Source organism: Spermophilus citellus (genome assembly GCF_964194105.1).
Source record: "Spermophilus citellus genome assembly, chromosome: 6".
Taxonomy (NCBI): domain Eukaryota; kingdom Metazoa; phylum Chordata; class Mammalia; order Rodentia; family Sciuridae; genus Spermophilus; species Spermophilus citellus.
Window position 1 is genome coordinate 14552013 of NC_138187.1, and position 14418 is coordinate 14566430.

General features: G+C 43.0%; 1 protein-coding gene across 6 annotated transcripts in view; it reads right to left on the reverse strand.

Moving 5' to 3' along the window:
- Positions 1–5600: 5600 nt before the first annotated feature.
- The window catches only part of DCUN1D3 (defective in cullin neddylation 1 domain containing 3), a 34871-nt gene continuing 26053 nt past the window's right edge, over positions 5601–14418 (reverse strand). For all 6 annotated transcript variants that reach the window (XM_081300403.1, XM_081300402.1, XM_081300400.1 and 3 more), the window contains 2 exons: positions 9273–9808; positions 5601–7861 (listed from right to left, as the gene is read on the reverse strand). In XM_081300403.1, coding sequence (XP_081156529.1) covers positions 7378–7861; positions 9273–9703 — 915 coding nt within the window. In that variant the 5' untranslated portion in view covers positions 9704–9808 and the 3' untranslated portion in view covers positions 5601–7377. The remainder of the gene's footprint in view (positions 7862–9272; positions 9809–14418) is intronic.

The following is a 14418-nucleotide window of genomic DNA, read 5'->3' on the forward strand; positions in this document are numbered from 1 at the left end:
ATGCCTTAATTCTATTCTGTAGAGAGAGCCCTGGACCCACTAGGCCTCTGAGACCTCAGTCTGCACACTCTGTTCTTGATGCTTCCACCTTTTGGGAGCCAAAGCTGCCAACTTGGCCTCTTGCAAAACACACATTCCATTCATAAGTGTGTTTGTGCATTTTTCCTCCCACACCCTTCTAGGCAGCCAATGCAGCTGCTAGAGAAGCAGTAGCTCATGGGGGGAGGGGGGAACAAATCAAACTTTTTTAGAGAACTTTTGATTTAGGTTTTAAACACATTATTCCCATTTTCTGATTTCCCAGCCTATAGTGGGATAGACACTTAGCCTTGTTGTTTTTGTTTCCTTTGTCCTCTTCTTTGTAAATGTCTTTCCTTTTCTATAAATAGAAAAGCCATTAATGGAAATTTGAAAATCCAGGAAAATTAAAGTCACATCTAATCGCTATAATCTGTCAGAGATTTGACAAGCTTCTCAAACTTTTCCCATCATTATTTAAAAGCAGATAGTGTAATAGCTGCATAATACTGTACATTGATGTCATAATTTATAAAACACTATCCTATTAACACAAGTTCTTCCCAAATAATGCTACCAACTATATATTTACATGTACAAACTTGGCAGATAGTACTTTTAAGTTCTTAAGAGAAATCATTGGATTAAAGAGTATTAACACTAAAGGTTATTTTAATGCCAGAAAGCCTTTACTGTTTGCCAGTATGGATTTGTTTCAAATCTTTGCCATTTTTGGTATTCTAATTTCTATTTTTATGAAAACCCTTTAGATTGGCAAATATCTTTTTTTTTTTTTTTTTTTCCGGAAGCTTTTTGGCCAATTTTTTCTCCTTCAGCAAGTTGACCATATCCTTTGCCCATTTTTCTGATGGAAAATGAAGTACTTTTCCATACTGCATTTTTAAGGGCTCCTTACAGATTTAGTGTCAATTTGTTAATTATTACACACACTTTTCTAGTTTACTTTTTAAGTTTTATAAGTTTCTTCCATTTACTTTTATGGTTAGAATGTCCTGATTGATCTAGAGGTCAATTTCTCACTGCAAGTTCACATATTTCTAATGATTTAAATTTTTTTACTTCCACTTTTATTCTACCTAGAACTTATTTTGGTATATGGTAACTTTTCCCAAATAGATGATTTGGTCTATCATTACCTATCCAATATAGGAGGAAGCATCCTTTACAAGTCAGTATATGTACTAGAGCTGGCACTCATGGTTTCTTCTGCTTTGCAATAGAACATTCATATAACTTTCATATATAATATACTAGCAATTTCAGCAGCAACACCCAGGTAAGAAAAGGGCCCTTAGAGTCCTCATCAGCATGGATTTCTAGACCCTCCAGCTAGAGTTAATATGCTTTGCTGCTGACTGCATTGTTATTGATCTTTATTTTACCAAGACTTCATTCAGTCACTCTGAATCAAGGTCAGAATATCACAAGAATGTTAAACCTAGATAGGCACTTGATAGCTTTAAGACAGGGCATCTCAAAAGACAAAGGAAAGGAAAGGAAATCAAGTTAGGATACCTAACCTCTCCTTCCCAGTCAGACTAATAACCCTTTTCCATCTGGGTCAAAATTCAGAGTTAGAGGGATGATTTTCAGACCCAGCATAGCCATTTGCTTTGGTAACTGGATGTGACAAGAAGCCAATGCTGAAGTGACTCTTCTGGATCCAGTAGACCACCTTCAGTACACTGACTTGTTAGAAGTCCATTCCACATGCAGTTACACTTAGTCTGGCAATTGTGTGAAAGTTGCTTGTCCCTCATCTTACTGAAGATTGAATTTTAGCTGTATGTAACCAGCACAGCACTGTGACGCTTGGAATAGCTCCAGGCTGTATTCAAATACACAAATCAACATCCTGTTTGGGGGAATTGCCACGTGTCTTGGGGACATACTAAAAGAAAAGTTACCCCTTAGATTTCCCATTCAGCCCCCACCTGATGTTGACCTTGGTCAGGAAGAAGAAAAATCCAACTCAATGAAGAAATCCGAGAACTTTCCCAGCTAGGGAATATACATAATTTCTAAGCCCTTTGCAACTGACAAGAAAAAGCACATTTAATCCCTGCCGCTGTACTTACTTATTTTTAGGAGATAACAACATGGGGCTAGGAATCTTTGGGGAGGACATCATGGTCTTCACCAAAGAAATGAGTGACATGGTTAGTAACATTCCTAAACACAAACAAGACTAGGCAGAAAACTACAATGGAAGGAGCTCAGGGTTGAAAGTGGTCCATCACATCAGACTTGTAGAATGTAATGGGAGCCCTGGGGGTGATGTTAGTGAAAACTCACCTAGACAGAAAGCTCCTAAGATTTCACATGTGACCATGCCAAGCCCTGTCCAGTTCACTATTCCCTGCATTACTCACCCAAAGTCCCTTTTGGAGAAGCTTAAAGAGAGCTTTTAATATGATTGAGCACTTTTTTATCTTACGGGCTTTATAGATTTTCTTTGAAATCCTAACACTCCTGTGGAATTAAGAGTTTCATTTTACAGATGAGTAAAAGGATAGCTTAGAATTTCACTAACTTGCTGAAGTTCACAGTGGCACTGGACAGTTAAAACAGGTCAACTTACCTCCTTTGCATTAACTACTGCAAAATTAATAGATCCAGGGGCATGCTTAGATTTTTTACTCCTCTTGGGAATTCAGTTAAGATTAGGTAGTGGCCCTATGATAACTCATTTGATGTTTGCCTGCAAGTACTGGGGACCCCAAAGGCTTCCAGGGGGTAGAACTTTTTCCAGAATAAATTCACTTTTTTTTTTTTTTTTGCAAAAATATCAATACTCAGGAAAACAAATTTATTAAATCCACCAGCAGGTTACCTTCCAAAGTAGAAAAAAAAATTAGACATCAAAGACAAAAGGGGCCATTTGGAGAGTGCAACAGTGCAGAGAATACAAATAAAAGTTTTAACTGTCAAATTTATATAACCTCAAGAAACAGACATGCTGGTACCAAAACCAAGAGGGATCCACAAAGGTGGAGGGTCACATGAGCAATGGACTCATCACCTCAGCAGCTTAAGGCAGGATATGCAAGACCAATTCATCCAAGCCCCATTTGCCTATTGCTTCAAATTCCCTCTTTGCAACCTAAATTCATATTCATTAGTGCAACAGGTAAGAGCAGTTAATCACAACTGAGGACCAGGGCGAGAAGAAAAACACTTCTCCCAGAGGAAGTGTATATGTGTTGGGGGAAAAAGGACAGCAGCTGCTGAATGGCTTCCTTTGGCACTACCCAAGATTTGTGTTGAAAGTAGCAGGAAAAGCAGGTGGTAGAAGGAGGTTTCTGAGAGCAGGCTGGGTTTCCAAGAAGAGGACTAGGTAGAACACGATGCCCCACACCTGAATCAGAAGCAGAATCTGAAGGGTTACTCAAAGCTATTTGGACCATCTTGGTTTCTGCAACTAGTGCTTAAGGGGGAGCTGATCCTCACCGACATGCAGTCACAGTCCAGGTTAAACGGGATCTATGCTATATTTTATAGCTTAGCAAGGGAATAATTCTGATTGGGGGTAGTGGGAATCCCCTCTACACTTAGGAAAGATACTGGGAGTAAGAGGAGGATCCATAAATGTCACATGTCCTCAAATGAGTCCTAATTAACATTTCAGTAACAGTCCTTTTAGCTGCTTAAACAAAATACTGCTGGAGTCCTCCAAGGAAGATCTTTGTCCACCAAGAAAGACCTTTGTCCATTCAGGTATTCAAGTCATTAACCAAACAATTGACACAAGAAAAATAGGAAACAACTGAAGGAAATAAATTCTAGAAACAGCTACCTTTGGGCTTTGCTGCACTGAAGACCTCACGAAATACAGCAAACCAAACACTACAAAAGATGATGTTTTGGTTCATAAACTTTTCTACAAGTCTCAGTATTGGCATGATATGTGAGGCCATCAAGTGAAATACCGGGTCCCAACACCCTGCAGTCTCCTGGCCTGAGGACTGAATTTTGGCACCAGCCTTAGACAATCAGTACTGTTTCAGACCAATGCCCTGTGGCTTAATCCTTTCCTCTTTCACAAGAAGGCTAGTTGTATCCACCTTTTAGTGGAAGTTTACTGCTGAAAACACTGCCTTGTACATTTTCAATTGTATTTTCCTGGGCCTACAAGTTTGGGATTTGGATCTTCAGCCAGCTCTTTCCATTACCATAAGGGTATCTATGGGGTTGATGTAACTCTTGTGTGTACACATCTGGCAGGATGAGAGGAGAACTACTGAGGCAACCAGGGGCAGCACAGCAAAGTGCCATTAGAGGAGGTAAAGTTAAAAATGATACTCAAATTTGGCAAGAATGGGGGGAAGCGATTCAATGAAGCAGTATTTCATCTCATACCAGCTGGCTAATAAATTGCTAAAGAAACATCTCACAGAGCCTTTTGCCCAAACGAAGCAAATTTCTAACACCTACTCTTAGTCACCCTCAAATGTTGCAGATCTTCAACATGGCATCCACATCCTGCCCCTCTCCACCTCACCCTGTTGACACAACGCTAAAATGAGGGGCAAGCATTTGGCTTCTTCCCCCAAATTATTGCTCACCTGCCATGAAGCAGCAAACCTATTTCTACACTGAGAGGAACAGGGGTTTTCCATTTCACAGAAATACAAACCCAACACACACTTCAGCTGCTTTCCTCGTGGTCACAAAAGGATCAAGCGCTGGCCCAGAGCTACTGTAGAAGCTTGACTTCCTTGCTGAGCATCAGGGACTCAAACCTGCAAATCGCCTCCCTGACTGCTCCCTCTTCTGGCTTCTCAACAAAGGGATCATTAAAATATAACCAAAAGTAATTTCTCAATGGCTCTTTCATGGGGAAAGGGGTAAGGAAGCCAAATAGTTTAAAAAAAAAAAAAAAAAAAAACAACTCACTGTCAAACCTAATGCACAAATGCAGGCTTATAGTCTGGGGAAAGCATCCAGCCACTTCTAAAGTCCTCAGGTTCTCAGCTCTCTTGTGCTCTCTCCCACAAACCCTACTGATCTACAGAAAAAAATGTAACTTGGCCAGGTGAAGCCTGCCTCTCCTCCCTCATCCAAACTCTCCTAATCCAGGGTTGGCAAAAACAAGAGTTGCAAACTCTCTGTAAGAGAACGTTCTTTAAGAGAATCTGTACCGCAACTACAACTGAGCCCACAACTGGGGACCCTGGAGGCTCTTACACAAGGACTTCGTGTCTTATTTACAACCAAAAGCGACACCTGGCCTAGGAGCCTTTTCAGCTTTCCAGCAGTGTTGTCAGCGTTTAATGGGGCTGATAGAAAAATCTCTTATCTGCCACTCTAGAAGGGGCAACCATCTGGTTTAGAAATTTAAAAATTCCAAGTATGTTCAGTATCAATTGTAGAAAAACAGCCTAAACTCCTTAAATAAGCATCTCTGTAAATATGAGAGCCCAGAGCTACTACTAATAAAGGAACTCAAAGCATGTGATTCCTGTCCAGGTTAAGAAATATATACCTGGATGGGGTGGGAGACTAATTAGGGGAGGAAACTCCAAATGTTTAATAGACAAACTCTCATTACCTCAAATGTGTAAAGATTTTTATAAGTTTTTATTTAAAAGATTCCCTTTAATCTGTTCCAAAGTGTTGGAAGCCGAACTGTTACAAGCTCCTGCCATCCACCTTCCAATACAGCTTTTGAGGATATATATGTTAATGGAAAAATAACAAGAGGACCCTCTACTGAAACCAGATAGGACCAGCGTTAGTTCCTCAGGCCCCAATGGCAGTATGGCCAAAGCTGGCCACATGGAGCAAGCAATGTGGGCAACAGGCCCCCATCCTGTAAGGAAGGTGTGGGCAAATTCATGTTCTCCTGTAGTAAAAATGGTCAGATTCAGATACGAAAGCCTCCATTATGATGTTCCCTGGCACTCTTCTTACTTACACTTTATATATTGAAGGCAGCTCCCTCTTTTATGGCCAGTTTAGCAGGCAGAGAAACAAAGAAATATAGATACATATATGTGTATATATATATATTTTATATAGGTAAAATATATACATATTTAATATATGTATATATACATATTTGAGGGTAGAGGAAGGAGAAGAGGATCATGTAAACCTAAACAGTCATCACATTACCCCAAATGAGCCTGACATTAACAAAAAGATAATAAATAACTCCTAGGGGTTAAGTGACAACATGGGTGCAGCAAGAAGGGAAAGGGCACATTTATTAAATACACTTTGACATTTGTTTGGCAGAGTTCAGACCAGCCCCAGGCTTCTGCACATGCCAGACAAGTAAGCTAGCTGATGACACTCAGAAAGGGGGAAAAAAAAAAAAAGATTCAAGCAGAGCTCCATACCACAGTTTTCCTTCAAGTCAGCTGGCCGGCAGGCACAGTCTTCCGACCACCAGGAACAGAAACTTTGGCTCCAAGACAAATGAAAAACAAAGTATTTCCACTTAAAACATGAAAATACAGAAACTTCATCAAAGAAAGAAAACTATCAAAGAAGTCAACTTCCAGCAAAACTGAGGTAGCACTGCTTTCTCTGCATTCAACGCTTAAGTGGTTCTCAGTACAATGTGTTCTAAAAAAAAATAAAACTGCTCACTTGACTGACAGGTGCAGCATGTTGATGGATAAACTCAACATGAAATGCAATAGGTCAAAGAAGGAATGAGCAAGAAGTGAGAGAAATAGGGATTTTGGATAAATTAGCTTAAAAGGGGGTTGTCACCAGACTGCAAATGCTCTTGATTGGCCTTGGCTCTCCAAGAGCTCTCAATTGTCTGGAAATTAATGCAATGTGGTTAACAGTTAACACTGCTATCAAATCTGGGTAAATCTTTAAAAATAATAATTACAAACTAACTTCAACCATGTAAACAGCACTACACACAGTACAGACCTGCCCTGAAAAACAATATGCAAAACTGAGATCTGGCACTGTATCATTTTGTAATGTTAATTCAACCTAACAGTCCCATTCTCCCCACCCGGCTCTACACCCTCCCCCACCCCCCCCCCCCAAAAAAAAAACCAAAAACCTAAATTTGTGCAAGAAATGGCAGGCTTATTCTATCTGAAGGCTTCAAAAAAAGAAGATACACAACATGTAGCCAGGTTCAAATATTTGGGGGGATTCCCCCCAAAAAAAGAAAACCAAAATAACCAAAAATGAAGAAAGTGCCTAAAACATGATACAGCATTTTAGAGCCCTTTCAGATACAAGGCAGAGAAAGGTGTAAAGTAGAAAATATCCGGATCTTCGGTAATTTCCAGAAAGGTCCAATTCCTCGCTTGGCTGCAGGGCAGCAGGCAGATCCTAGCTGCTGCTCCTGGAACAGAGCCATTAAGTCTGCTCCTCGGGACACAAGCCCTCGGGCCCTGAGCTGAGTGCGCCTCTCCCTTCTCCTTCTCGTTTCCTTCGTTCCATTTCCCACTCCACAAAGGTATCGAAGAGACTTGGCCAGGCCTCATCTTCACTGTAGTTGCTAAGGTCGGGGCCAATCACCTGAGTGAAGTTAAGGAACATGTTCCAAGTGTCCCGGGAGATGCCCTTGATTCCCGAGGGATTCTCTGTTAAGAAGTTTAGCCATTGGTCCAACACAGGAGGATTGTTCTGGGTAAAGACTAGTTTCCACAGGGCAATGGCTATTTCCCGATGCAGTGACCGCTGCCCTTCTTCAGAGTCCAGGCCAAACTGAAATGTAAACCTGTAGAGATCCTTGAATTTATCCTCTTGTTTGGCTTCTATTAAGAGGCTAGGGAACCGTGCACAGATCCCGTCAATGCTGTCTGCACTTATTGCTTTGCAGCCATCAAAAAACTCCTTCCTATAATGGGAAGGAAAGGACATAATTAATTATGATAAAAGATATCATTAACGGAGAGGCAACAGACTATAATGACTGAAGGCAGCAAGGCTCTGAGGCCTAAGGATCGGGATTAGAATTCCAGCTCCTCCACTAAGCATTCCTGTTTCCTCAGTGATCACACTGAGAACACAGCCTTCATAGGGTTTGGGGGAGGACTAAAGCTAACAGATGCTGACTGCTTCTAACTGTGCCTGGCACTGGGCGGCAACTGATAAAGGTTCATTCACTTATAATCCATTCACCTTCCCAAAGCTAAGAGCAAGTCTCCTGCTCTCTGGCCTGTTGTTTCCTACAGTGCAATAGGGAAAAAGTCTCCTCCCAGACAGACTTTCTGCTTCCTTTTTGATTCTCTAAGAGTTGTTTTATGAATATTTTTGTTGACGGCCAAGGAGGCTCTTAGAACCAAGAATTCTGGATGAGCCTGGACAACTCTGCCACTAGATCTTAAAGTTCTGGTATTAAAAACAACAACTACATCTGTATTTTAAATACCTGTACGACATGGTCTCACACTGATCGTCTTCCCAGGGGCTGCTGTACTTACTGAAGAGGTGAGGCATCTGAGGTGGAGAGAGCAACCTACCCATGAGGCCCTAAAAACTAGAAACTGTTCATCTGGGTCTTAAAGTTTGTTCTTACTCATGACCCTGTGCTCCTCAAAGCATGCCCTGAGATGACCCTGCCTCACCTTCAACCTCCACACAGATGCATGACTGAGGTAACATCTACAGAACAAATGGCTCCATGGAGTCCCAAAGGGATAGCCCAGAGGTACTCACTGTATGGGCACTAAGTGCCCCGCACATGATAGGCAGACAGTCAATACTGAGTGAGACGAGCAAAGGAGTGAAAGGAAAGAAAGGTCTAAGACAGCAGTGGGGCTGAGCAGCAGCCGGGCAATAGGACTTGCCCTGGATTATTCCTCATTTAACTTCAGGCAAAGATGGCTGGTGTCCAGATTCTCACAAGCTGCCTGGTAATGCTATGATAGGCTTCAAACCTGACCTACAAATTAGGCAAAGGCTTTATCCTGCGAGAACAAATGTGAAGTACACTTCAGATACAGGAAGCGTTATCAAAATACAAATGCTTGAGCCCTACCCCGAGATTACTTTCAATGAGTCTGCTGTGGTGCCAGGGATGCATTTTTTCAACCAATAGGAAAGTCTCAGGGGATTCTCTGGATCAGAACCACAACTTAAGTCAGAGCATTTAAGCTTCAGAGAATTTTGTCAGCAAAAGTAAAATAAATAAATAAAACTTACCCCAAACCCTGTGAAGTCAACTGTTCTATCCTAGCTGGCACCACTGCCCAAGGGTGCTCTCTCCTCCTCTGTTCACCTGCTGACCTGAACTGTTGGGGACTTACCTGGTAAATTTGCACATGGTAGCAGCCTGGAACTTCCAAGCCAAGAGCAGCACTCGAAATTCTGTGGGGTCGACACATAGGTCATTGCAAAAGCGCTCCATGCCTTCCTCCAAAATTGCATCCTCCCGCTCATCCTTGTAGCGCCTGAACAGTTCTTCCAGTCTCTGCAAGGAAGACTCCTCAGCATTGGACTTGGACTCCCTCCCAGCATCTCCAGAGGATGTTGGCAGCTGGCAGGCTTCAGTGGCAGCTTCGGCTTTCTTGGTCCCATTGACGAGGATGTCCCCACCTGGCTTACCACAGGGTGGCACCTGTTCCTCACGGTGGCTTGCCCCTCGCCTGCTGTGTGACTTGCTGCTGGGGTCCCGGTCTCCATTCTTGCTGCCCAAGGTTGATGAGGGATTCTTGCACTTGGTGACACACTGGCCCATGGTGGTGGTGGCCTGGCCTCTAGAGTGGCCCCCTCTGGATTGGATGCCCTCGCTGCCACTGGCCCATGTACCTCAACATGCCATCAGCCAGAGGAGCCAGCCAACCTGGAAAGAAATTAAAAAGTGGTCACCTCTCAATAGAGGAGTGGGGTATGGACACTACCCGCCAGGAACCACTCCATACAGTAACCACTCCATTTCACTGAACCTGAATTCATCATCACCTCCCTCATAAACCAGCTCTGTAAGTCCCCCTGGAAATTCAGGGGCTAGGGTACACATGAAGAACCAGTAAGGGAAATTCCTAGAATTCTTTAAGTAACATGGGTTACAAAAGGCTGTTTCATGTGCAGAACCCATCAGAGACTACAGTTGTGACAGGAATGTTCCAGAGGAAATTTGTCTTGCCAACTAGCCATCACATAACAAAGTTATCTGGACTTGGATTAAGCCAGAAGGTTCATCTCTGGTTCCTAATTTCAATACCCTCAGATTTTCTTAAAAAGAAATAAGGAGAAGGGGTGACCATGTCCAAGGTAGCTATACAGTCTTATTATGGCCTAAAGAGATTTGCAGCATCAAGACTATGAACAGGGGCCTAGACAAACAGCAAAGTGAAATTTGCTCTCTCCAGACTCTTTCTTGTGCCTGCCCCTCACAGCAGGCATAATATCCTTTCTCTACCCTGCTCCACTCCCCCATCCATAGAAGTCATCCACCAGCCTTTACACCAAGCAGTTTCCCAAGGAGTAGCTTCTTTTTCACCTCCTTTGGGTCTGCAGCAAGGCTATACAAAAAATGCAAGCCCAGCTCACAATAAATGTGACCATCCTAGAGGACTGTCAGGTCTTCTTCCAAAGCAGTATGTCTCCACTTAAAAAAAAAAAAAAAAAAAGGCTGGACTGGGGCTGTGGCTCAGTGGTAGCAGACTTGCCTAGCATGTGTGAGGCACTGAGTTTGATTCTCAGCACCACATATAAAGAAATAAAATAAAGGTTCACCGACAACTAATATTAAAAAAAAAAAAAAAGGCTGATTCACCCTGCACAATCTCTAAATGGTAGGATAACTAACCACTGGAAGAAAAAGAAAAGTCTGCAATGATACATACCAGACTCATCATGGTGGTTTATTAATTGCTTATTGTAATTAATAACTTTTAAATGAAATGCCAGAAATGTCTGAGGAAGGTGATTTCTAAGACTACATTATCCATTCAGACCTCATCCTTACCTTCAATTAGTTTGCTAGAAAATCCATTTATAATTTACAACTTTCAAAATTTTGCCAGTTGCAGCCACTGAAATTACACTGTTAATAGAAATGTGGATCAGGAGCCAGAAGTACGGAAAGCAGACACCAGACAAAATCAATGTCAGTCCCAGATGGGCCTCCTCAGTTCTAGTGAGCTTTCATGGGCCTCCCTGATATAAATTCAAAGCTCCTGAAAGCCTGGCAGTGGGGCACAGGGTAGTTTTTATGAAAGGCTGAAACTTTAAACTTTACCTTAACTTGACTTCCTCCAAATAGTGTCAGGATAAAATGGGAGTTGTCTTCAAGAGGAAATTCTAAGGGTAAGCTCTGAATATGCAAGCTTAAAATGAAGTCAGAATCATTCTTGTAGTTACTGGAGACTCATCATATCAGGGAGTGTCCCATTCTCCACCCTCAAAGAGAATAAATGACAAAAAGACATGTCCACACATGTCCTCAACAGATCTGAAGTTTCAATTCAGCTTCCCAAATACACTGAACCCCTTTTTAGGGCTTTTGTTGTGAAAACGACAGACCCAGGTAAGGTTTTTTTAAAAAGTCTTTTCACGCTTTTAGAGTATAACTAGTAATCCATAAGCAGGGCCTATTCAAATTTTCAAAAGGCAAGGGGTTCATTCTTGGAAGACCATCATACCAGAAAAGCAACTGTTCAAGTAGAATTATATCCAAACAAGAAGGACTGTACCATGTGGAGGGTCTGGTCTCCAGATTTGTGTTTCTAAAGACTGGAGCGCTGAAAGAAACAAAAGGCCCAAATTTACACAAACCCCACATGCTCACAGACTGGCAACTCTGATTCCCAGGCAGGATGACTCACCAGGGTTTACTGCTCAGCTCCTGCTGCTGAGGGAGGCCAGGGCACCGGGTGAGATAAGAGGATTTCTTGGCCTCCACTGACCCACCTACCCCAGGCCACTCACCCCACCCACATGGGCAGATGCTTCACACTGCTGCTTCCTCCAGTCTGGCACCAGGGTGTCTAGGTAAACACCAAACGGACGGGGCTCCCAAAGAGCCCTAAGTCTCATTCACCCCATCAGCTTTCAATGTAAGAGCATCTTAGACGACCTGACACAGTGGAACCAGCTGAAATCTGAAGGCTTTTAACATGCCCAGCAGAAAAGGAGGGAAAATCAATGTCGACAGATGATCAACCGGTCAATGTCAGAAGGTCAGATCCTTCTTCCATTCTGGCTCCTTTCTTTGAAAGGCCCCCATTCCAGTTGCCTGTCGAGGCGCATGGTGGTCTCAAGTCAGAAGAAAATATTTTCAGGTCTGATGGTGAATATGGCTTCCTAATTACTCTGATTACTGCCCAGTGGACTCCCTTGTTCTGTGTCTACCCCTTTCCTGGGAAAATACTTCTGCTCACAGAACTTTCCGCAGGCCCGATCACAGTGCTCAGTCCTGCATCTCAGGCGGGCAAGCCTTTTAAAGGTCTCCCTGGATTCACTAACTGTTGACTAATAGCTAATAATAGCAATTATCGATTATTGAGCACTTGATTTGGTGCCAGGCACTATGCTAAGCACTTTAACTCACATACCTCACACCACAATCCCCTTTAAAGACAGGAACACTGAGGCACAGAGTAAATCACTTGAGATCCCACACCAAACAGAACCTGGTAAGTCTGGTCCAAGAAACCATGACCTATACCCCCGAGCTATACTGCTGCACCTACCTCTAGGGGAGGAACACCTGGGTTTGGGCCCAGAATTCAGGAGTGACACCACAGCAACCCCAAAACAGCAAATCCTCAACTAACCAGCCACTGGAAGAAAACAATACATGGTTCTATTCCTAGTGCTCAATAAGGATATGCTCCCCCAGGCCAGGCCAGCCCTGCCACCATGATCCTGGTAAGCAGGGTGCCCATGGGCTCAGCCCCACCAGAGGTGGGGACTAGAATTAGTCCAGCTGTCCTAATCCTGGGATGTTTCAGTCCACCAGCATGGTTAAAGCTCCAGCTTAGAGCTTTAACCAAAGCCCAGTTCTGCTACTGGCTAATTATTTAACCCTGATGGAAACCTGAATTTCTTAGATCTGCCTTATAGAGCTGTTGTAGGGTTCAGTGAAGAAATGCAGACTGAGTATGTGGCACTTTTCCTGATACGGTACCTGTTAAAAGATGCTGAGCAAAGGTTAGTCTGGTTAGCCTTTTGGAAGGCTCAGCTTGTCCCATCTGAACAATGGGCTCCAGGCATCAGTTTCCCTAGGTCCAGCTAAGATTCCCATACCACCTTGAGTCATTAGCTTGGGTCTTGCTCAGAAACAGTCTCCCTATGTACAACCATAATGCATCTGCACCCACCTTAGCACCGACTCTACTCAAAGGCACCACTGCCCCCAAACACCAGGGGATCAGGCTCTCCACAGGACAGATTTCCTAGTAATTGAGCCTGAATAAAATCCAAGGTGAATCCTCGCTGTGCCTGATGAATACTTTATTAAATCAATGATCACACCCTGTCCCTTACCTGAAGCAGGCTTTCAGCCAGTTCTAGATGCCTTTCCCTTCCCACCTAGTTCAGCTCTGTAGGTTTACAGGACAGAGTGTCCAGTTTTCTACTCAGTTAGCTCATTCAGTGGAACTGCCTCCCCAGTCGGTCCTCCTCCTGACCTTTGCAACTCTACAGGAGCAGCCTGAGCACAATCCAGGCACCCAAGTGCCAACATTTCAAAAACAACCGCATTATTATTAAGAAATTCCCTTTATATGTTAGTCTTTTAGTAGCTATATTTAAATGTATTTCTATGAAGTAATCACCCTCAATTACAGGAAAATAAATGTAGGCATACTGAGGTCAAGGAGACTATCTAGCAAGGGAGAAAAGAGGAACACAGTAATTAGGAGGCTGAGCAAACCTAGATTTCAGTCATGGGGAATGTACCAATTAACTGTCAGCAGCTCATCCTTTTGTACATCCAAGGATTGTGGGTAGAGTACTTGAGATAATCCATGTAAAATGCTCCTTTAGAATCAGGCCTCCCTTATGCTAGGAACAGTATTCTACTCAGTGGCAAGTCCGGAGCTGCCACAGCCATTCAGGTATGTTCTCAAAGTAAGTGACTCTGGCTGGGTGCAGTGGTGCATACCTGTAATCCCAGTGACTCAGGAGGCTGAGGCAGGAGGATCGTAGGTTCAAAGCCAGCCTCGGCAAAAGCCAGAGGCTAAACCACTCAGTGAGACCCTGTGTCTAAATAAAAGGCAAAATAGGTGGGGATGTGGCTCAGTGGTCAAGTGCCTGTAAGTTCAATCCCTGATACCCCCCAAAATTTAGTGGGACTGCCTTCTGCCTCAGCTAAGTGGCATCAAAGGGTTAAATGGAGCCAAGACAAGTAGCAACAGGGAGAAAGAAAAAAAAACACACAAAAAAAACCAAAAATATATGCACACAAACCAGGGAAACCTACTTCTAAACAGTTTTATCTGAAAC